General features: G+C 43.6%; 2 protein-coding genes across 2 annotated transcripts; both read right to left on the bottom strand.

Moving 5' to 3' along the window:
• Nucleotides 1-1,793: 1,793 nt before the first annotated feature.
• Nucleotides 1,794-15,991, bottom strand: LOC116502876 (zinc finger protein 883-like). Its single transcript, XM_032208854.1, has 4 exons — nucleotides 15,504-15,991; nucleotides 13,142-13,224; nucleotides 10,081-10,208; nucleotides 1,794-4,287 (listed from the first exon to the last, which is right to left on the bottom strand). The coding sequence occupies exons 3-4, from the start codon at nucleotides 10,112-10,114 to the stop codon at nucleotides 2,162-2,164; spliced, it is 2,160 nt and encodes a 719-aa protein (XP_032064745.1). The 5' UTR covers nucleotides 10,115-10,208; nucleotides 13,142-13,224; nucleotides 15,504-15,991; the 3' UTR covers nucleotides 1,794-2,161.
• Nucleotides 15,992-16,103: 112 nt separating this feature from the next.
• On the bottom strand, nucleotides 16,104-18,104 carry LOC116502556 (zinc finger protein 558-like). Its single transcript, XM_032208434.1, has 3 exons — nucleotides 18,066-18,104; nucleotides 17,450-17,612; nucleotides 16,104-17,109 (listed from the first exon to the last, which is right to left on the bottom strand). The coding sequence occupies exons 1-3, from the start codon at nucleotides 18,102-18,104 to the stop codon at nucleotides 16,667-16,669; spliced, it is 645 nt and encodes a 214-aa protein (XP_032064325.1). The 3' UTR covers nucleotides 16,104-16,666.
• Nucleotides 18,105-24,098: the final 5,994 nt, after the last annotated feature.

Below are 24,098 nucleotides of genomic sequence, written 5' to 3'. Positions count from 1 at the left end.
GTGGTGCTTGAGAAAAAATGCTGTAGTCCAGTGGTTGGGAATTAAGGCCCATTTATTACTTGTGGACTTGAACTTCCAAAATTCCTGAGCCAGGAGTCTACAAGTCAAAAAAGGAGCAAAAATCACCATCCGGATTAGACTCTGACCTTCCAATTGCTGGAGGCCATACTGTGCATTTGGCCTTTTTCCCTGGGAAAACTGAGCCTTTCGAAGGAATCCTAGGACTCTTCGCCATATTTCCCCTTTTGAGATTATAACTTTTATTGTGAATATTCAGATGTCTCATTACAAGCAATCCTTTTCTTGAAGAGCAATGAAATATTGACTGTAATCCTTTCTCCATTTTCAATGTATTGGACACCTAAAGACTTTTCAGTAGGAAGGAACTAGAAACAACAACATAATTCAATAAGTCTAGGCCAGGGGGTTCCAAACTTGGCAACTTTAAGCCTTGTAGACGTCAACTCCCAAAATCCCCCAGCCAGCATGGTAATACATGTGCTAGAGGAAATCTGGGAGTTGACATCCACAAGTCTTGAAGTTGCCAAGTTTGGAGATCTCTAGTCAAGGCCCTGATGGATTTTGATGTTAAGAAATTCCATCTCTATGTTTTCCAAGGTGGGTTTCAATGAATTGGCAATTGTCAGTTATACTGAAACAACACATTCTTAACATTCATGATTGTGCCTTAAAAACAAATAATCAATTGCTGCTTTACAATTAGTCCTCAACTTACAATCATTTCTTCAGTGACCATTTAAAGTTATGACGACATTGACAAAAATGATTTATGATTTTTTTCATACAAATGTTGCAGCATCCCTATACCATGTGATCAAAATTCAGACTCTTTGCAACTGGCCTGCATTTTTGTTCTGGTTGGAGCATCCCAGGGTCATTTGATCGCCATATGAAACTTTCCGACAAGCAAGGTCAATGGGGGAAACTGATTCACTTAACAACCATGTTACTAACTGAACAACTGTGGCAAAACAAGTTGTATAATGGAACAAAACTGTCCTGCTTAGCCATGGAAATTTTGGGCTTGTGGCCATAAGTCAAGGGCCACCTGTATTTTCTAAAGTGGTTCCTATAATTGTCCAATTTACCAACCCAAAAGAGTCTATATCTGAAATGTATGCGTTAAACCTTTAACTACTGTATAAGTTAGGGCATTATTAAAAATCAAGGACAATATATATTGTATCTCAGACTAGAAATCGGTTAAACACAACTAATGTTAGTTGGTGCAGACACAGCGCTATCCTTTCAGTTATCACTTTTGACAAAACTCTCGAGTCTCATAATGGTTCAATAGTTCATTCTCTCCCATCACTTTGTCCCATTGATGTGCTCACTATTTTTCTTTGTTCTGGCATGATTTCTTCACATGGCTGTAGTAGATCCGCTAGTTGATCCTTCCAACGTTAGGGAAATATGAGTAGTTAACACCACCAGGTCTGGACTCACCACTTAGATTACAATGTTTCTTCTTGAAATATTTCAGCATCTTCTCTATACTCTAAGCCAGCTTTCTGCACCCTTATGTTGTCTGAATATCTTATCCCAAAGGTGTTTTTATCAAAAGGCAACGGGACTTTGTTTTTCCTTGAAGACATTTCGCTTCTCATTCAAGAAGAAGCAGAACTGAAGAAACATCTTGGATGAGAAGGGAAATTTCTTCAGGGGAAATGATAAAAGCACCTTTGGGACAAACACAACCTGGATGACTGAGAAACTCCATAGACATTTGGATGTGTTACTTTCCAAATCCTTACTTAACTTTGCTGTTCGCACTGACAAAAGTTGATTACTTGTTCTATGTTATGAACACTGAGAGCGTATCCACTGGAGACACATTCTGTGTATCTCCAATCACACTTGGCCAATGAGATCATTCCATTCCCTTCCCATTCCCATTTCTATTTCTATATTCTATTCCATTTCTATTCTTATTATTTCCAATCTTATTCTACTCTACTCTACCACAAAGATCTAATATCCAAAACTTAATACCTAGTTCTACAAGATAATTCTTTTTAATGGATCAAGATGTTTCTGCTGCTTCAGAAGACCTTGCCATACTCCACTCATTTCTACAGATTCTCCTGGGATACTTCTATGGGCATGAATCAAATTTTGAGAATCAACATGAACCAATTCATATCATTTTTTTCCTGCTGTGAGTCCTCTTATGGCAATTAAGGTCACTCCAACTTCTGAATTTCTTTCCACACTGCACACACTGATACGGCTTCTCCCCCGTGTGGATTGTTTTATGGAGCTTAAGATTCCTGCCATCTCTGAAACTCTTTCCACAGTCGATGCATTTAAACGGTTTCTCTCCTGTGTGGATCCTATTGTGGGAGGTAAGCTGACCACTCTCTCTATAACATTTTCCACACTCCAGGCATTTATAGGGTTTCTCCCCTGAGTGAAGCTTTCTATGGCCCCTGAGTGAACTATTATGTCTAAAGCTTCTCCCACACTCATGACATGTGTATGGTTTCTCCCCAGTGTGGATTCTCTTGTGGATACTAAGGTAACCACTTCTTCTGAAACTCATGTCACACTCCGTGCACTTATAGGGTTTCTCCCCTGTGTGAATCCTTTTATGGATTGTCAGTTCTCTAGAATCAATGAAGCGTTTTCCACACTCCTGGCACTGATATGGTTTCTCCCCAGTGTGGGTCCTGCTGTGTAGAATATAGTCATTTTTTGTATTGAAGCTCTTTCCACACGTACGGCATTCATATGGTTTATCCCCGGTGTGAAGCCTTTTGTGGCGAGAGAGAGAACCCAAACCAGTGAAGCATTTGCCACATTCGTTGCACTTATAAGGCTTTTCACCCATGTGTGTCCTTTTATGGTCAGTAAGATTCTTTTGATTAGCAAAGCACTTCCCACACTCGGTACATTGATATGGCTTCTCTCCACTGTGGATTCTTCTATGGAAACTTAAGTGGCTGGATTTACGGAAGCTCTTACCACACTCCAGGCATTTGTATGGTTTCTCCCCTGTGTGGATCCGTTTGTGGGCATAAAGGCTGCTAGAATTGGTAAAGCACTTTCCACACTGCAGGCATTGAAATGGCTTCTCCCCTGTGTGGATTCTGTAATGAGAATTAAGGTTTGATGAGAAACGGAAGCTCTTTCCACACTCTGTGCATTGAAATGGTTTTTCTCCTGTGTGGAGCCTCTCATGTGATTTAAGATGAGCTTTTTGACTGAAACTTTTTCTACAGTGCAGGCATTTATAAGGTTTCTCCCCTTTATGCATCTTGTTATGTTTATTTAGCGTATCAAGTCTATTGAAACTTTTCCCACACTCCAAGCATTCATATGGTTTCTCCCCTGTGTGAATCCTCTTATGGTGAGTAAAGGCATTGGGGGTCCTGAAGCATTTTCCACACTCTGTGCATTTATAAGGCTTCTCTCCAGTGTGGATCCTCTTATGTAAATTGAAGTTTCCTTTTTGGATGAAGCTCTTTCCACACACAGTGCAATGAAATGGCTTTTCCCCTGTATGGATCCTATTATGGCAAGTGAGGTCACTTGCAGAGCGGAAGCTCTTCCCACATTCCAGGCATTTACATGACTTATTCCCAGTGGGGCTTTTTTTCTGGGAATTCGGTTCCTTGCTCTGAGTAAACCTCATTCTCCCCTCCCTGAGTTGATGCAACTTCTCCTCTCTTTGGAGGCTTTGATGGGAAGTAAGGGAGGTGCTGCTTTCGAAGGACTTTCCCCTATTAATCCATTGATGCTGCTTCCTCTCTTTATGGACCCTCTTATGTGAACTGAGATGATTTTTCTGCCTGAAAGTCCTTCCACAATCCAGACATTTGTGTGGATCCTCTGCTTTGTGAATCTTTTTATGCAATGCAAGAGAGCGGCTTGTACTAAAGCTTTCTTCACACTCCGTACATTTGTAAACTTCTCTTCCTTCTTGTATTCTTTCATGTAAAGGAGGAGGAGGGGTCCTTCCCGAGTGTTGCCTGCTTTCATCTTGTTTCTCTGCAGAAAGGCTTTCACAACAGTCACATAATCCAGATTCATCTTGAAGTGTTTTCCCACACCTTGAACACACTTCTTTTTCTTGGCAATCATCTGTGTCCAATAAGACATTGGTATCTGCACAAGGTAAACCAGAGCAATTATCCAGCTCAATCGTTAACAGGTTTTCCTCAGAACCTTGCTTTCCATACATTTTTTCTGCAACTTCCCTTTTCTCTTTTGGCAAAGGTGCTGCTGCCTCTTTGTCAGAATCCTCCATCTTCCATCCATCACCTGCTTGCAACAGGAAAAAAAAAAGGTTAACACAAACTTAGATGCAAAAGAGATCAAACATCATTGCTGTATATCAAACTTGCTCCAAACTCCCATTTGTTCAAAATATTGTGCTATGCTTGGTATTAACTTGATATAAGATTTGACCTTTGCAGCTTTCTTGTCCTCAATGTTACAGAATGAAAACCTGAACATTTTGGTTGAGATCATTTAAAATTGGAGGAGAGGGGGAGGTCCTCAGCTCTACTGTTGAGGATGGAGAACCAATTGGTTTAATTTCAATTTGAGAAAGTAGAAATGTTGAGGGATTTGGACCTGGAACTGAATTTCAATCCCTTCTCCATTAAGAGATTAGATTAGATTAGATACTTTATTTGTATGCTGCCCTTTTCCCTGAGGGGACTCAGGGCGGCTCACAATTCAGGGGGAGGGAGGACAAACAAGTTACAAACATGAAAACAATACATCATTAAAAAAGCACAAGTCATACTATTCGAGTGGGGTTGAAATCTTTAGCCCCAGGCCTGTCGGGACAGCCAGGACTTAAGGGCTACGCGGAAGGTCTGGAGGGTGGTGAGGGTACGAATCTCCACGGGGAGATCGTTCCAGAGGGTCGGAGCAGCCACCGAGAAGGCTCTCCTCCGGGTAGTTGCCAGCCGACATTGGCCGGCTGATGGAATTCGGAGGCCTAATCTATGGGATCTTATTGGCCTAGTGGAGGTAATTGGCAGTAGGCAGTCTCTCAAGTACCCAGATCCAATACCATGAAGGGCTTTGTAGGTGACAACTAGCACCTTGAAGCGCACCCGGAGATCAACAGGCAGCCAGTACAGCTCGCGGAGGATAGGTGTTACGTGGGTGAAACGAGGTGCACCCACGATCGCTTGCGCGGCTGCATTCTGGACCAGCTGAAGTCGCCGAATACTCTTCAAGGGCAGCCCCATGTAGAGCACATTGCAGTATTCCAGGCTAGAGGTCACAAGGGCACGAGTGACTGTTGTGAGAGCCTCCCGGTTCAGGTAGGGACGCAACTGGTGCACCAGGCGAACCTGGGCAAATGCCCCCCTGGTCACAGCTGACAAATGGTGTTCAAAGGTCAGCTGTGGATCCAGGAGGACTCCCAAGTTGCGGACCCTATCTGAGGGGCGTAGTATTTGACCCCCCAGCCTGAGAGATGGAACACTTGGCCAATTAGTGGGAGGGAAGCACAACAGCCACTTGGTTTTATCTGGATTGAGTACAAGCTTGTTAACCCCCATCCAGTCTCTCACAGCTTCAAGACCCTGGCTCATCACGTCCATCCCTTCATTGAGTTGGCATGGGGCGGACAGATACAACTGTGTATCATCCGCATACTGGTGGTATTTTATCCCGTGCCGTCGAATGATCTCGCCCAGCGGTTTCATGTAGATATTAAAAAGAAGGGGGGACAGGACTGAACCCTGTGGCACCCCATATGTTAGGGGCCTGGGGGTCAATCTCTGCCCTCCGACTAATACCGACTGCGACCTGTCCGAGAGGTAAGAGGAGAACCACCGTAAAACAGTGCCTCCCACCCCCACCTCCCGCAGTCGTCGCAGAAGGATACCATGGTCGATGGTATCGAAAGCCGCAGAGAGGTCAAGGAGTACCAGGATGTGTGTGGCCTCCATCCCTGGCTCTCCAGAGATCATCGGTCAATGCGACCAAAGCGGTTTCTGTGCTGCAGCCAGGCCTGAAGCCTGACTGGAATGGATCAAGATAACTAGCTTCCTCCAAGGACCGCTGGAGCTGAAAGGCCACCACCTTCTCAACAACCTTCCCCACAAAGGGAGGTTGGAGACTGGACGATAGTTGTTTAGAACGGCTGGATCCAAAGATGGTTTCTTCAGGAGGGGTCTCACCACCGCCGCCTTTAAAGCGGGGGGAAAGACCCCCTCCCGTAAGGAGGCGGCAACAACTGCCTGGATCCAGCCCCGTGTCACCTCCCTGCTGTTAACAACCAGCCAGGAGGGGCACGGGTCCAGCACGCATGTGGGGGCACCTACAGTTCTCATGGCCTTGTCCACGTCCTCAGGGGTAACAGCCTGAAAATCAACCCAGCGATGACCTACCAGATTATCCCTTAGTGCCTCGGCTGGTTCTGCAGAATTGGAGTCCAGGTCCGCCCGAAACCGAGCAACTTTATCCGCGAGGAATTGGACGTAATCCTCAGCCCTGCCTATTTAGGAGGGAACGGGTTATCCTGAACAGGGCGGCTGGGTGCGACTCAGCGGAAGCAATCAGAGAGGCAATGTGAGTTCTTTTTGACGTCCTGATTGCCCGGATGTACTCTCTGATGCAAGATGTTAAAAGTGCTCGGTTCGATTCGGATTTACTGGATCTCCATTGGTGCTCTAGGCGTCTCTTTCGGCGCTTCATCTCCCGGAGTTCCTCAGTAAACCAAGGGGCTCTCCTGGATCCACTGCCTCGGAGCGGCCGTAGAGGCGCAATCCGGTTAAGAGACTCCGTCGCTGCCAAATTCCAAGCAGCAACCAGAGTCTCCGCCGGACTGCGGGCGAGAGTATCAGGAATAACCCCAAGCTCCGTCTGGAACCCCAAGGGGTCCATAAGTCGCCTGGGGCGGAACCACCTGCTCGGTTCCTCCTCCCTACAGTGGGGGTTTGGTCTCCGAAAGTCAAGCCTCAGTAGGTAGTGGTCCGACCATGACAGGGGTAAGATCTCACTACCCCTCAGACCAAGATCACAGCTCCACTGCTCCGAGAGAAATACGAGGTTTTTCCTTGAACAAAACTGGTTCTCACTCTGAGCTGTTCATTCATCTTTATACCAAAGGCGCTTTTTCTTAAGACAACTGGAATGTTGTTTCCCTTCTCATCCAAGATGAGTTCAGTTCTGATTGAACAATGGAGGATGGAAGAATTGATATTCCTTGTAGTCATCTTGTCATAAGCACTCATTCCGACCAGATGATTGCAATGAGTATAAATCCTTCTGATAAAACTTTGGACCCTTTGGGGCTCTTCAGTGTCATCATAATAGACCAAAAACTAACCAAATGAAAGCAACTATCTGGATCCCTTTCAGTCGGGGTTCAGGCCTGGTTACGGCACTCAAACTGCTTTGGTCGCGCTGATCGATGATCTCTGGCAGGCCAGGGATAGAGGACATTCCTCTATCCTAGTGCTTCTTGACCTCTCAGCGGCCTTCGATATCATCGACTATGGTATCCTTCTGCGGCGGTTACGGGAGGTGGGAGTGGGAGGCACCGTTTTACGGTGGTTCTCCTCCTACCTCTTGGATAGGTCGCAGTCGGTGTTGGTTGGAGGACAGAGATCGACCCCTAAGCCCCTCAAATATGGGGTGCCGCAGGGTTCGGTCCTGTCCCCCCTCCTATTTAATATCTACATGAAGCAGCTGGGTGAGATCATACGCTGGCACGGGATAAATATCATCAATATGTGGACGATACTCAATTGTATCTGTCCGCCCCGTGCCAACTCAGCGAAGCAGTGGAAGTGATGTGCCAGTGCCTGGAGGCTGTCAGGGTCTGGATGGGAGCGAACAAGCTTGCACTCAACCCAGACAAGACCGAGTGGCTATTGATGCTGCCTCCCAAGGACAGTCCAGACATTCCACGTCTTAGCCTGGGGGGTGAAATTATACAACCCTCAGAGAGGGCCCGCAATTTGGGTGTCCTCCTGGACCTGCAGCTGACGTTAGAACACCATCTGTCAGCTGTGACCAGGGGGGCTTTTGCCCAGGTTCGCCTGGTGCACCAGTTGCGGCCCTATCTGGACCGGGAGGCACTTCGAATGGTCACTCACGCCCTCGTCACCTCAAGCCTGGATTACTGTAACGCGCTCTACATGAGGCTACCCCTGAAGAGTGTTTGAAGACTGCAGTTGGTCCAGAATGCAGCCGCGCGAGCGATATTGGGTGTACCTAGATACACCCATGTTACACCCATCCTCCGCGAGCTGCACTGGCTCCGCATTGGTCTCTGAACGTGCTTCAAGGTGCTAGTCGTTACTTTTAAAGCCCTACATGGTTTAGGACCTGGCTACCTGAGAGACCGCCTCCTGCCACATACCTCCCAACGACCAACTAGATCTCACAGGTTGGGCCTCCTCCGGGTGCCATCGACCGGACAATGCTGGCTGGCGACTCCCCAGGGGAGAGCCTTCTCTGTAGTTGCACCGGCCCTGTAGAACGATCTACCCGTAGAGATCCGGACCCTTACCACTCTCCCGGCCTTCCGTAAAGCCACCAAGACCTGGCTGTTCCGGCAGGCCTGGGGCTGTTGATCAATGTCCAGCCCCACCTACAATGAATGGATGATGTGCAATTTTAATAATGTACCTTATTTTTTAATTTTGTAATGTTTTTTATCTGTCTGTAAGCCGCCCAGAGTCCCTAGGGAGTGGGCGGCATACAAATTTTATTAAATTGGAAAATTGGAAACTTCTAAAAAGCTCTCTAGAAAGTGGGACAGGCAGGATCAGAAACTAGCTAAGATGGGAAACTTCATGGAGACAGTGTGGAGGTTTAAGGCCACTTTATCAGAGTAAGTATGAGTAGAAATGTAGAGCAGGATACTCTCATCTACTGCATACATCGAACAAACTAGCATTTTATTTGAGAAACAAATTGGCTGTTCACGTCCACTACCCTTTCAGTCCAGGGAAAGAGATTCTTTCAGGGAATTGTGCAGTAGGTATCCAAATGCAGTCAGAGATGCTGACACAAAATATATAAATGTGTGTGTGTGTGTGTGTGTGTGTGTGTGTGTGTGTGTGTGTGTCCCCAATCATACTTGGCCAATAAATAATTCTATTCTATTTTATTCTATTCTATTCATTTACACACACACACACACACACACACACACAAACACACAACATACAGACACACAAACATATATATACATATACTGTAAATATATATTTACAGTAAAATTAAAATATTTTACATCAATATTTATAGTAAAGAAGATAATCAGGTTAATAGGAACACCATGAGGTAAGTTTACACAGTGCAAAGGGAAAGAAAAGTGGTAAAGACAGAAACTCCCCTTTTACACTCACAGTAACCAATCACAGCATAGATTGCCTCATGCAGGAAACAGCTCTCTCTCTCTCTCATATATATGTGTGTGTGTGTGTGTGTGCGCGCGCGTGTGTATGTGTGTATATATATATGTGTGTGTGTGTGTGTTTGTGTGTGTGTGTGTATTTTACATCAATATTTACAATAAACAAGATAATCAGGCTCGAAGAACATGTTGGAAGATCTCACCTGCAGAGGATCTGGCAGATCAGACAGACCATTCTGCTAGTAGTTACAACCTAGATGTAACTATCTTATCTATTGAAAAAATAGCATTTATCTGAAAAACAGATCAGTTGCTCATGTCTCCCACACTTTCAGTCCAGAGGAAAGAGAATCTGTCTGGGAATTGCGCATCAGGTGTCTAAAAAGGCCAGAGATGCTGAGACGAGCTTGTCTTTTTATGTAAATTAATATCTTTGGCAGTAAACATTTACAGTAAACAAGAAATTCAGGCTAACAAGAGCATGATGAGATAAACAAACACCACAAGATCATCATGAGGTAAAATTTCAGAGCCCACAGTGGAAAAAGGGCGGGAAACCAAGACACTCCCTCTTTATATTCATATTAACCAATTCCAGCATCGATTGTCTCATGCAGGAAACAGCACTCTCCAACCAATCAGCTGCAACTGAATGATCTGACTCCTTGTACAACACTGTTCCAGCTACTAAATTTCAATATCTTAGCAGAAACCCTTACCTAAGGAGGCCATATTCCTTGCGTTTTCCAGCATGACCTCTTGGTACAGGGCTTTTTGCTCAGAATCCAGCAGGGCCCACTCCTCCACGGAGAAAAACACAGCTACGTTCCTCAAGCAATACCAAATCCTGACACAGGTAGAGGGGGAAAAATTAAACATATTCCATGAGCGTTCTTAACAATGAACACTTCAATAAATTACTTGCAAGTCATCTTCTTGATGAACATATTCCACCTGCAGAATTTCCAAGTTGGACAAATTTGCATCTTCCCTGGAGAACCTTTCCAAAAACATAAACAGGAAAGAGCCTCTGGCTAGAGATACATCTAGGTCTGTGATGGCGAACCAATGGCATGCGTGCCACAGGTGGTACGCAGAGCCATTTGTTAGGGCACATGAGGCGTTGTCCTGTCAGCTCCAGTGCCCAAGCTGGCCAGCTGACTTTGGTCTTCTTTTTCGGCCATTTTTCGCCCTCCAGAGGCTTCAGGGAAGCCTTCTGAAATCTCCAGAGAGGGAGGCTGTTTTCGCCCTCCCCAGGCTGCTAGAAAGCCTTTGGAGCCTGGGGAGGGCGAAAAAAGAGGTCCATTGTGCGCCAAAAGAAAGGGAAAGAGCAGGGGTCATGCATACATCCATGCAGGGTGATCATGCACATAGCATATGGGCATGGCCACGCCTGCGTACAACCCCCCTGCACTCCCCCTGCTTTTGGCACTTGATGGGGAAAAGGTTAGCCATCACTGATCTAGGTAGTGTGTTATTGGCTTGGCCAATTCCACAACCCCATATTCCTTTGCTTTCCACTGATGGGCTGATGCTTGGATGTGTTGGCCCAATCCAACACTGAGTTGCAATGAGCCAATGAATTGTATTAAATCAAGGAAGGTGGGGTTCAACATTTCATTTCTGGGCAAGAGTAAAGCTTGGGCTTTACATCTTACTTTCGCGTTCTTGTGTTAGTAGCGCTTCATAAAACCTTAGTAAGGCCACACTTGGAATACTGGATCCAGTTTTTGACCACATTACAAAAAAGATGTGGAGATTTTGGAAAAAGTGTAGAGAAGGACAACTGAGATGATTAAAGGTCTGGAGAGTGAAACGTACGAAGAATGGTTGCAGGAACTGGATGGAACTGGAATTGGGTAGGGCCAGTCTAGAGAAAAGAAGGACTAGGGTTGACACGATAGTAGTATTCCACCTCATTTTTTGTTGTCCCCTTCTTTTGCATTCAATGGATAGAACTAAAAAAGGAGAAAAGCAACCTGGAATTAAGGAGAAACTTCCTAGCAGTGAGGTCAGACAATTGTCTGAAATGCTACAGGATCTCCTGCTTGAACAGGGGGTTGGACTAGAAGACCTCTAAGGTCCCTTCCAGTTTTATTCAGATTGATTCATTGATTGACTCATTTTATTGTTTTAGCAAAGCTTTCATGACTTTCCATAATTTTCAATCTTGAATACCACATCTTGAATATTCAATATTTGTTTGTTGCTTTCCCTTTGAGAGTGCCACTGATACAAAAGTAAGATTTTATGTCTGTCAAGTTCTGTGTCCTTTGGCATTTTGACTGGAATGATATGGAACGTTGGTCTTATTGGGAAGCTGCCAATGAATTACATTCATACAACATGTCTCTGTACAAGATGTCAAGCTCAAGCATAGGAGACAAGGAAGAAGGCCCCCCCCAAAAAAAGAATACAGGAATCCTACACTCAGGAGTCCCTGAGCCACCACACAGAGTTGATAATTATTTCACAATGGCAGCTAAATAATCCTTGCGATCCCCTGTCTTAAAACACATCACCATGAGACCACCTCAGGGAAGCAGTCCTCCGAAGGATTTTGCAGTAGTTTCGTAACTGTTTGATGCCACAACGGCACTGAAAAAAGTTCCTTGTGGCTGTTTTTCACACTTACGACCGTTGCAGCATCCCCCACGAGACCAAAATTCAACCGCTTGGCCACTGAATCTTATTTATGACGGTTGCAGTGTCCCGGGGCTATGGGAATCCCTTTTTGATACCTTCTGACAAGCAAAGGCAATGGGGGAAGCCAGTTTTGCATAATAACCGCATTACTAACTTAACAACTATGATGATTCATTTAATAACTGCGGCAAGAGAAGTCTTAAAATGAAGCAAAACCCGTTTAACAAATCTCGCTTTTAGCGACAGGCATTTTGCACTCAGTTGTGGTTATTTGACTATCTAGGAGTCCCAGACCAATCATTCAAATGATGCAAATCACACTGAAGGAATAAGCAGAGTGAAGTACCAATCACTGTCGAGTGCTCAAGTGTGCCTTGCACAAACCTGGTATAAAAGATAAACAACAGCCATTTTTGCATGAAATAGTAGGGCACATACAGGTGGTACCAATGACAGCATGCAGGGTTCCAGTCTATTTAGTTTTAGAGGAGCAAAGTGGAGGGAGGTCACACTAAATATTTGCCACGTTACCCTCAGAAAGCTGTTTCTGAATTTTTGAATTCTGCATGCAACTGTATTTTCTGGTTGTATTCCAATGAGGGAGAGTCAGATTTAACTGTACGTGGTCATCCCACTCTTGCTACAACCACCACTTAATGGGGATCAGAAGGTTTTGCACACAATTGTACATTTTAAATTTGCTCATCTTTTGCTACTTTTTCCCATTTTACTGAAGGTCTGCGCAATTAATATCCCATAAGAAGTATGGAGAACTGTGCATTGAATTAACTGAGCTCTCTGTGTGTGCTTTTTAACCCGATACTATAACAATGACAGAGTTGGAAGGGACCTTGGAGGTCTTATAGCCCAAGCAGGAAACCTTATATACCATTCCAGACAAGTGGTTGTCCAGTCTCTTCTTAAAAGCCTCCAGTGATGGAGCACCCAAAGCTTCTGAAGACAAGCCATTCTACTGCTTAACTGTTCTCACTATTACAAAAAAAAATCCCTAAATTCTAGGTTGCTTCTCTCCTTGGTTAATGTCCATCCATTGTTTCTTGTCTTGCCTTCTGTTATTGGGGGCTTCTTCAATAGATCAGACTGGCACTTTAAGGGAGGGGAGATTCTTCCTACCTGAGTTGGAAGATGAACCGCTGTTAATCCTCTGCTACAAAGAACTGGGGTTCCACGACATGAAGACAAAGCCATCATAGTGTCTATGAGTGAAAATAAAAGCAAAGGAATAATTTGCTATCAAACACCATAACCATATTGGTGAAGCTACAGTGCAGAAGGGCAATTCTACATACGGTATATTTAAGCTAACTAGGGAATCAGTTTATTTAAGTACCAGTACTTTGCAGCCACAGCAACAATACATAGAAGCTGCTAACATTGGGTGAGAGGAAAACTGAAAAGGGTGGAAGGACCAGGGATTGGATTCAGAGGCAGATGATCTCAGCCATGAATGTATGCATTAAAGCACCACAGAGGTGGATTCTGGATGCCTCAAGTAGATCCCATCCCATATCCCAATGAGCTGTGCTGAGTTGTTCATCAGGAATACTAGATCTGGCCTGGCACCAACAAAGAGGAAGTGAACCCCACTTCCCTTAATTTGACATGATTCATTGGCTCATTGCATTGGGTAAAATTAACTCAATGTTGGATTGGGCCAAAACATTCAATGACACTAAAAAAAGGACGTTTTTCACACTTATGACCATTGCAGCATCCCTGTGGTCACATGATCAGCGTTCAGACACTTGGCAACAACTGGCTCATATTTATGACACCTGCAGTGTTAATCCAACTTGGCAAGGGACTTGGAGGCCTGCCTTTGCACACGCAATTCAATAATCCTTTGTTTGACAGACAGAGTTGTCTGTCAAATTAGTGAGCATAAATTTTGGATCTTTTAAAATCTCTCACTGGGATTCGTTGTTCTCACAGTCAGGAAATTTCTCCTCAGTTCTAGGTAGCTTTTCTCCTTGATTAGTTTCCATCCATTGCTTTTTATCCTGCCTTCAGGGGCTTTGGAGAATAGGTTGACTTTCTCTTCCTTGTGGCAACCCCTCAACTAATGGAATATTACTATCCTGTCATCCCTAGTCCTTCTTTTCATTCAAATAGTGTGTGGGGAAACTAATCATAATGTAGGCCTTTGCTTCTTGATAGATGCCTATGGACCTGATATTTCTTTGGCAAGGTTTATTGTATTCAATGTTAATCTGTATGATCTCTTTAAAATCATGGTATTCAATACTATTGTGTCTATTAAAAAGTTGTAACTTGCAAGTATGTTGAAATAGTATGTCTCAATGCTGTTGGTAGGTGAGTTTGCAGGGTGAGTCCAGCTGAGATCGAGGAAAAAGAGGAACTATCCGGTTGTAATGTATGTAAAAACAACAATGTTGTGACATTGTGGTTAAAGGAAGAGAAAACTGCCACAGTTGCTGTGACAAACATGGCAGAATTTTGAGTCTTGTGCTTTGTTGTATATAGTGGAATGTTGGACAGTGAGTCGGGGCCAACCAGCCTCAAACTGTCCCTTTTGACTGATTGACTGATTGACCCTCATTACAATGTGATTTTTCTGTAAGTACTTGCTGTTTGATATAATTTGAAATTTAATAAAGCACATAGGATCCTTAATAAATTATTATCCTTAATACAGGACCCTAAGTGAGATGCCTTATGGTATGTTGTCTGTTCAATTTCTTACTAGTGCAGCTATGTTCCTTATCAGATATTTTCTGACACTAGACACACCCAATTCCAACAACCATTCTTTATATGTTTTAGCCTCTATTCCCTTAATCATCTTTTGTGGCTCTTCTCTGCACTCTTGATCATCAGAATCCTGACCCACATAATGTTCACCCTCCTCATCAGATACTCAGAAGAGAAACAAAAACAAGTTTTGCAGGTGGGATTTGCCCTTTGGAATAGCCTACTACAGCAATGTTTCTCAACCATAAGCAGCTTTAAAATACGTGGACTTCCAGAATTCCCCAGCCAGCTATCTTAGACTGGCTGGAGAATTCTGGGAGTTGAAGTCCACATAACTTAAGGTTGAGACATGCTGGTCTATAGGAAAAGGGTGATACCTGTTGAAATGCACACAAGACTTTAAAAAACCAAGTTAAGTTAAACAATGAAAAGGAATTCAGGAATGAAATTAACTCCGGCAGAGTCAATCCTGAGGATTAAAGGGCATCAGGAGGAGCCTTTACCTGATGCTCCCTCCGGAGGTGGCTCCTCCAGAGCAACTCCCCGAAACAACTCGCCCCCTTTCCCTCCAGCCGAGTTAGCATCCATTAAACCCCAAGCCTTCTGGGTCTGAAGCAGCACCAGAGAGAAAAAAAAGGAAGTTACGGGTGGGGACTGCAGGAGCGATCTTAGAAACGCCCCAAGAAGCTGCATTGAAGGCTCACCAGTCCAAGCATTTCCCCAGGTGGGAAGAGAGAAAGAAGGGAGGGAGGGAGCTTCTTACCTGGCGCTCAAAAGGAAAGAGGCGGCTCTGTTCCTCGCTTGGACTTCGCTTCCCAAGAGATGCGCGCAGAAAAAGATCCGCGATCTGCTTTCCTCGCAGCCCCGCCGGCCACGCTGCCTTCCTTCCCGGCCACGCACGTGGATTCCCCTTCTCGACCCCAGTCAGGACGTTGCAGAGCCCAAGCAGGAAACGCTTACGGTTCCTCTTCTCCGCGTGCAGCTCCTCCCATTCTCCAAAAGGCCGAGGGCACTGCCCACTCGGGACTTCCCTTGCCTGCCCCCTGCCTTCTGCCACGGGGGGGGGGAGAGATCTGTCCCGCGTGGGACGGTCTGCTGGGCAAGGAGTCCAGGGCTGCTTCTCCCGAGGCAGTCAGTGAAACGGGAGCGAGGGAGGGGACGAAGCCCAGGGACGGGAGAAGGGAAGGGGATGCGGAGCAACCGTTAGAAGGGAACTACAGAATAGCAGAGCTGGGAGGGACCTTGGAGGTCTTCTAGTCCAACCCCCTGCTCAGGTTGAAAACCCTGTACCATTTCAGACAAATTCTGCCTTTTCAATATTTCCTAGGATATTTCATTTTTTCTGGGAGAGGGCTGGATGATAACTTCCCACAGACCGTTGCAGAATCCCCATGGTCATGTGATCCAAATTCAGCTGCTTGGCCACTGATTCATAATTACGACGGTTGCCGTGTCTCAGGGTCAAGTGAAGCTTTGGACAAGCAAAGTCAATGGGGAAGCCAGTGTTGGAAGAAATGTCCCGGTCCATTCCAGCTGGGAGTCACCACCGACGCTAAAAGAAAGTTTTGTGAAGACAGCTGCCTGGAAGTTATGAGTTTTATTGAGGAAAGAAAAACGGGAAGGACCAGACGCAGCTCAGAGTCTGCAGCACACAGTACATGCATTGGTTTTCCCTTTTTTTCTTTTGAGGCTTTTGTGTAAGTTTCTGATTTACAAAGATTTATTTATTCTGGATGATTGCTCTGATTCTGTTTCTGATTCTGATTGTCTCTGATTCTTGTCTTCTGATTCTGTTTCCTAGGTGTCTTGTCCTTGGGGTTCATCCTGCCACAAAGGGGAGGAAGGTTGTTTCCTGTGCGGGTGCTTGAGAGTAGGTGTCAACTTTATGTAAATGGTTATGATGTTTGTCTTGCCTTAGATTAGATTCTATGTCTTTGTTATTCCTAGTGGTTTTCCTACATGTATGGTTTTCTCCTGACTATGGCTCTTGCCCGTATGTTTATTAACTTCTAGGATATGCTTTTTGGTTATGTCTTTCTGGTATCTTACTACACCAGATTTCTTTAACAACCATGTTACTGTTAAGAACTGCAGTGATTCACATGTTGGAAGAAATATATGTGATTTAATTGCTTTTATCTTTTCTTTATCCTTAAGGATTGTGGAAACAGTGGAACAGGCCAGGCCTTCTTCTTCTCCTATGGTCTTTACCTTCTTCCCCTCCTCATGGGCTTTAATTATTTTCATTTTCAAGTCCAAATTGATACATTCTCTTTGTTTCTTACCTCCATGTTGAGCTGGAATGAAGTTTTGTTGGGAAGACACTTCTAGCCTAAGAAAGAGTTGATGGAAAAGTACAGTATCTTGTCCTGTAGAGAGATACAGAGAGAGACTGGCTCACAGCTGTTTGGTAATATCAATGTTATGATGTGGGGAGGAAGTACTCCAGTGCAAGATTGAATCTGATTCTCAACAAATGGGAGAGAGTGAATTGTGAAGGCCACGCTCCCCATACTGTCCATTTGTGAAGAAAAGCCAGGCTTCATAGAAAAGGATGAAAACCTCAGATAAAGAGCTTGCAAATTAGAAAATCAGCAGTTTAGAGAAGAATACAGCAGCAAAAAACAAATAATAATGCTGGAGAACTTCACATTCATTAATTTAAATAATAAAAAAATTGCACTAGAGTATCTTAACAGAATCCCTCACCTAAGGAGGCCATGTTCCTCTTGTTTTCCAGCATGACATCTTGGTATAAGGCTTTTTGCTCAGAATCCAGCAGGGCCCACTCCTCCACGGAGAAAAACACAGCTACATCCTCAAATGATACTAAATTCTGACACAGGGAGAGGGAAAAAACACAATGTATTCCCTAAACATCCCTAACAATGAACACTTCAGTGAATGAATCACATGTGAGTCTTCTTAATGAACAAACTGCAAAGTTTCCAAGTTGGGCAAAGGAGCTTGTTAGTATATTGAATTTAGTAGCTGGAACAATAAAGTCTACAATAGGCCCCAATACAATTGCAATTGATTAGTTAGAGAGAACTGACTCACACAGGAGGCAATCTACGCTATGATTGGTTGCTGTAAGTATAAAGGGGGTGTTTCCCTTTTTTCCCTCCTTTTTCCCTTCTGTGTGTTCTGTAGGATGTGTTAGATTTACCTCATGATGTTCCTGACTATCTTCTGTTCTTCCTTCTCTGGATGATGACAAAGACTGCTCTAAATTGGTAGGTGAAATATATTTATATTTATATAAAAGTTTACCAGTCTATCTCAGTGTCTGCAACTTTATCTGGACAGCTGCTGTGCTCTCTACAAAAGTCAAGCTTGGACTTTGCAGTTCTTCAATCCACATAATTCTACTATTAACACACGTTTAGGTTAATATTTATTTATATATATTTCCCTAATCGCCCATTGTTAAATTCTAACCTTCCACTGTTGTTCATATTTTTATACATATTTAATAGTGGTCATTCAAAATCTATTTTTCCAATTCTTCATATCCATTTATATAAAAATATTATCCTGGTATCTATCACACTGCTAAAATAATAATCCAACCAATATGAATAGAAATACCCTAAATGTATAAATGATTGTGATTGATACCAAAACTATAGAAGGAGATATTGAATAACGGAAGAATGACGGATGGAACTTTGACTTAAATAAGGAAATATGTACAACAAAATAGGTGGAAAACAGATTTTTGAATATTATAATGATATGAAAGGGGGGGAGTTAAAATAGGGATAGAAAATAGTGGCAAATAATTATACATTAATATGTTAAAATATACAAAAGGACAGAAAAATGGTTCAGAAATGAAAGGTAATAATAAAAGCCATGTATAATGAAATAATGGAATAAATGTACTATTTAGGAATAATACTATGTTTATGTGTACTGAAATGTATGTTATCCAATTACCACACCATTCACGCATTGATATGTAAAAGAATATAAAAAATAAAAAAATAGATTTAAAAAAAGTCAAGCTTGGACTTTACTTTTTAACTTTGGGCTTTCATCTGCACTGCGTAAAAAAAAACCTGAGTAAAGACTAAACCTAGAATAGAGAGTTCAGTTTTGCTCACCACATTACAAAAAAGGATGTGGAAAAAGTAGAAAGAGCAACTGTGGATTAAAGGCTTTGAGACTCAAATCATAGGAAAAATGGTTGCAGGAACTGAATAACCTAGTCCAGAGAAAAGAAGGACTAGGGAAGACATGATAGCCATGATCCAGTATTTCTGGGGCTGCCACAAACAAGAGGGGCTCAACTTATTTTCCAAAGCTCCATCATAAGGCAGGACAAGAAACAATGGATGGAAATTAATCAAGGAGAAAGGCAACCTGGTATTAAGGAGAAACTTCCTGACAATGAGAACAATTTAACTAAGGGAACAGTTGGCTTTCAGAAGTTGTGGACAGGAGGTTTTAAGAAGAGCCTGGACACCCACTTGTTTGAAAAGGTATAGGGTCTCCTGCTTGAAACAAAGGGATGTACTGGAAGATATCCAAGATACCCTCTAATTGTGTTATTGTGTTATTGGGAGATTGGCATATCTGGGGAGGGGAGGGGAGAATCCTCCTACCTGTATTGGATGTTCAACCACTGTTAATCCTCCACTACAAAGAACTGAGGTTCCTGGAGATGAAGACAAGGCCATGGGAATGTCTAGGAGTGGGGGGAAAAAACAGCAAGGGAATAATTTGCTATCAAACATCCTAAGGATCTTCTTGAGCATACAGTGCAGGAAGCTGATTGTAGCCTATTTCTAGGCTAACTAGGGAACCCCTTTATGTGAGTCCTTTGCAGCCACAACAAATACACAGAAACTCACCCTGGGTGAGGGGAAAAGGGAAAGGTGAGGAAGGACCAAGGATTGGATTCAGAGGCAGCTTTCTCTGCCATGAATTTATGCATCAAAGGACCAACTCTGTTATTCTATGTTTCTATGATGTTCACCTTTCCTTATCAGATAATCAAGGAAGAAAGACTACAAAACCGTTTTTCACAGCTGGGATTTGCCTTTTGGAATAGCCAACGGCAGAAGCCGGGAACTATGGGCCTTTTATGGGGGTGGACTTCAACTCCCAGAAACCCTCAGCCAAGTGGAATTATGGGAGTTGAAGTCCACCTGTCATAAAAGGGCCTTAGTTCCCCACCCTGGACGACACGACGTCAATGTTTATCAACCTTGGCAGCTGTAAGATATGTAGACTTAAACACATATGGGGAATTTTGGGAGTTGAAGCCCACACATCATAAAGTTGTCCAAAGGAAAAGTGATACCTTTTTAAATGCACACAAGACTTTAAAAACGCAGTTAAATTGAACAATGAAAACGAATCCAGGTTCGAAAGAAACGAGGCAAAAAGATTAAAGGGCATCAGAAGGAGCCTTTACCCGATGCTCTCTCCGGAGGAGGCTCGTCCAGAACAACTCCCCGAAACAACAGCACCTGGGAGGGATCGCCCCCTTTTCTGCCCGCCGGTTTCGCAGCCATTGAACTCCAAGCCTCCTGGATCTGAAAAGGAAGTGACGGGAAAAATCACCATCTCCCGAAGGATAAAATGGGGACTGCAGGAGCGATCGTAGCAGCACCCCAATGGGCTGCATTGAAGGGTCTCCTATCGGAGCATTTCCCAGGAAGGAAGGAAGGAAGGAAGGAAGGAAGGAAGGAGGGAGGGAGGGAGGGAGGGAGGGAGGGAAGGAAGGAAGGAAGGAAGGAAGGAAGGAAGGAAGGAAGGAAGGAAGGAAGGAAGGAAGGAGGAGCTTTTTACCTTGCTCTCAATGGGAAACGTAGAGCTGTCTTCCTCGCCCGGACTCCGCTTCCCAAGAGATGCGCGCAGGAAAAGATCCGTGATCGCCGGCGGCCACGCTTGTGGACCCGGCCTCCCTCCCCGGAACGACCCCAGCCAGGCCTTTGCTGGAAGCGCTTATTGCTTCTACCGTCCCCGTGCAGCTCCTCCCGTTCTCTAAAGGCGCCGCCCACTCAGGGGTCCACCTGCCTGCGCCCTACCTTCTGCCACGGGGGAATCGGCCCAGCGTGGGATGGTGAACTGGGCAGCGAGTCTAGAACTGCTTCGCTCCAGGCACTCAGAGAAACGGGAGAGAGGGAGGGAACAAGCTCAGGGGTGGGAGAAGGGAAAGGGATGTGCAGAGTTGGCAGGAAAAGGAGCCTCTCTCATCCACTTAGCATAGTCCTCAACTATGCTATTCCCTTAAATGATTAACATTCATGATTGTACCTTAATAACAAATAATCAATGGCTGCATTACAAGTAGTCCTCGACTTACAACCATTTGATTAGTGGCCGAAGCTACAAAGACACTGAAAAAAGTGACATGTCCATTTTTCATAATAAAGACCAATGCAGCATCCCCATGGTCATGTGATCAAAATTCAGTCACTTGTCAACTGATTCATATTTATGACAGTTGCCATGTCCCGGGTTCATGTGACACTTTGGACAAGCAAAGTCAATGGGGAAGCCAATTTTGGGCTGAACTGTGGTTGAAAGTCGAGGACAACCTGTGTTTGAAGTGTTGAAAGGATTTGTCTGAGAGCAATATGACTTTGAGATGTATTAGGCAACCATCATTCAGTCCAAAATGTCTTCCCTCAAAAGAGAAGAATAAAGATAAGTGGGGAAAACAAAAACTGCTTTCTTTTGATATTATCCCCACTAAATGCAGAGTCAAAAGACCCCTTAATGCTCCATAAGAGAATCCCATCAACCATTCCATTCTGAAGAGGAAGAAAATCTCTCAGGAAATATTTCATATTTAACCATTGAAAAGGCCTGAGCTCAGAAAGATGTAATCCCTCCATTTAAAAGTATATGAAGTTGCACAGTACATGTAGTCCTCATCTTACTACCATTCATTTAGTGACCGTTTGAAGTTTCAACGGCACTAAAAAAAGGTAACTTACAACCTCTTTTTACACTTACGACTGTTGCAACATCCCCATGGTCACATGATCCAAATTCAGACACCTGGGAATTGAATCACATCTAGTGTCCAGGGGTCACATGATCACCTCTTGCCATCTTCCCACAAGCCAAGTCAATGGGAAAAACATTCATTTAACAACTGTGTTGCTAATTTAACAACTGTGGTGATTCAATGAACAACTTAGCAAGAGAGGTCATAAAATGGAGCAAACTTCACTTCCCAAATGTCTCCCTTAACAACACAAATTTGAGGCTCATCAGTCGTAAGTTGAGGACTACCTTATTTCTCCTATAGTAAAACAGCTCCTAGCCTATCAGAGCATGCTTGAAGTCTGCAGAGAGAAGGTTCCTGGCGTATTCCCCATTTCCTCCTCAAGAATTGCACTTCCAAAGTGGTTGAAAAAGGGAAGGAGATTCTTCTGGACTCCAAGGGACGTTTGGTTTTCCTTACCTTTCCTGCTCCAGCCCCCTTACCAAATGTGCCCATGCCTCCAATTGAACACATTGGGGTCGCTCTTGCCATCTGGTTGAAAGAAGGAAAGAGATCCTCAAACTGAACACATCGAAGAGAAAATTGTAAGCAAAAACTTTATTGTGCAGAAAAAAAAAACACAAGGAAATCTCCCTCAAAGCCTTTGTATCCCACCGACATTCACTGGAAGGTTTTACACAGCATTTGCCACACAGTTTACAAGGAATTTTCTCATCTCCCTTTGCAGTAATTCCTGACTATTTTACACTAACATCTTAGCCTTCCCGCATACATGTAATCAGCCAAGCTATTTAAAGCTATCTTAACCTGTATACACAGAAACCTCAACACTTCCATAAAGATTGCTTAGTTTTCCATGATACTTCCTGTTTTTCAAACAGCATACTGAGTTGTATAGGTGCAAATCGTTCCTATTTGTGTATTTTGCCTTGTCTCATAGTACATTTGGGGTTCTGAAGCACTTATGCCTTTATTTTATGTTTACCCTGTTAACTGAATCTCCATGGATCCTTCTGTTTAGACCAAGGATGGAGAACCTTGGCCCTTTTATGATTTGTGGACTTTAACTTCTAGAATTTGAGGTGGTTGAGAAAAAATGCTGTAGTCCAGTGGTTGGGAACTAAGGCCCATTTATGACTTGTGGACTTCAACTTCCAAAATTCCTGAGCCAGGAGTCTACAAGTCAAAAAAGGAGCAAAATTCACCATCCGGATTAGACTCTGACCTTCCAATTGCTGGAGGCCATACTGTGCATTTGGCCTTTTTCCCTGGGAAAACTGAGCCTTTCGAAGGAATCCTAGGACTCTTCGCCATATTTCCCCTTTTGAGATTATAACTTTTATTGTGAATATTCAGATGTCTCATTACGCTTGCAATCCTTTTCTTGAAGAGCAATGAAATATTGACTGTAATCCTTTCTCCATTTTCAATGCATTGAACACCTAAAGACTGTTCAGTAGGAAGGCACTAGAAACAACAACATAATTCCATAAGTCTAGGCCAGGGGGTTCCAAACTTGGCAACTTTAAGCATTGTAGACGTCAACTCTCAAAATCCCCCAGCCAGCATGGAAATACATGTGCTAGAGGAAATCTGGGAGTTGACATCAACAAGTCTTAAAGTTGCCAAGTTTGGAGATCTCTAGTCAAGGCCCTGATGGATTTTGATGTTAAGAAATTCCTTCCCTATGTTTTCCAAGGTGGGTTTCAATGAATTGGCAATTGTCAGTTATACTGAAACAACACATTTTTAACATTCATGATTGTGCCTTAAAAACAAATAATCAATTGCTGCTTTACAATTAGTCCTCAACTTACAATCATTTCTTCAGTGACCATTTAAAGTTATGACGACATTGAAAAAAATGATTTATGATTTTTTTCATACAAATGTTGCAGCATCCCTATACCATGTGATTAAAATTCAGACACTTTGCAACTGGCCTGCATTTTTGTTCTGGTTGGAGCATCCCAGGGTCATTTGATCGCCATATGAAACTTTCCGACAAGCAAAGTCAATGGGGGAAACTGATTCACTTAACAACCATTTTACTAACTGAACAACTGTGGCAAAACAAGTTGTCTAATGGAACAAAACTGTTCCTGCTTAGCCATGGAAATTTTGGGCTTGTGGCCATAAGTCAAGGGCCACCTGTATTTTCTAAAGTGGTTCCTATAATTGTCCAATTTACCAACCCAAAAGAATCTATATCTGAAATGTATGCGCTAAACCTTTAACTACTGTATAAGTTAGGGCATTAATAAAAATCAAGCACAATAAATATTGTATCTCAGACTAGAAATCGGTTAAACACAACTAATGTTAGTTGGTGCAGACACAGCACTATCCTTTCAGTTATCACTTTTGACAAAACTCTCGAGTCTCGTA

This window comes from Thamnophis elegans, chromosome 2 (assembly GCF_009769535.1).
Source record: "Thamnophis elegans isolate rThaEle1 chromosome 2, rThaEle1.pri, whole genome shotgun sequence".
Lineage (NCBI taxonomy): Eukaryota > Metazoa > Chordata > Lepidosauria > Squamata > Colubridae > Thamnophis > Thamnophis elegans.
The sequence above is the reverse complement of the archived record's forward strand: the minus strand, read 5'-3'. Positions and strand labels throughout refer to the sequence as shown.

Excerpts from the sequence above, each read along its gene's own strand:
- LOC116502876 (XM_032208854.1), bottom strand. The coding sequence starts at position 10,114 with ATGCTGGAAAACGCAAGGAATATGGCCTCCTTAG. Across the intron at positions 4,288-10,080 it reads AAGGAATATGGCCTCCTTAG|GTGATGGATGGAAGATGGAG; the intron begins GTAAGGGTTTCT and ends TGTTGCAAGCAG.
- LOC116502556 (XM_032208434.1), bottom strand. The coding sequence starts at position 18,104 with ATGTGGATTGAAGAACTGCAAAGTCCAAGCTTGACTTTT. Across the intron at positions 17,613-18,065 it reads AAAGTCCAAGCTTGACTTTT|GGAATACATTGTGTTTTTTC; the intron begins GTAGAGAGCACA and ends AGGGATGTTTAG. Across the intron at positions 17,110-17,449 it reads GAGGAACATGGCCTCCTTAG|GACAAGATACTGTACTTTTC; the intron begins GTGAGGGATTCT and ends ATCTCTCTACAG.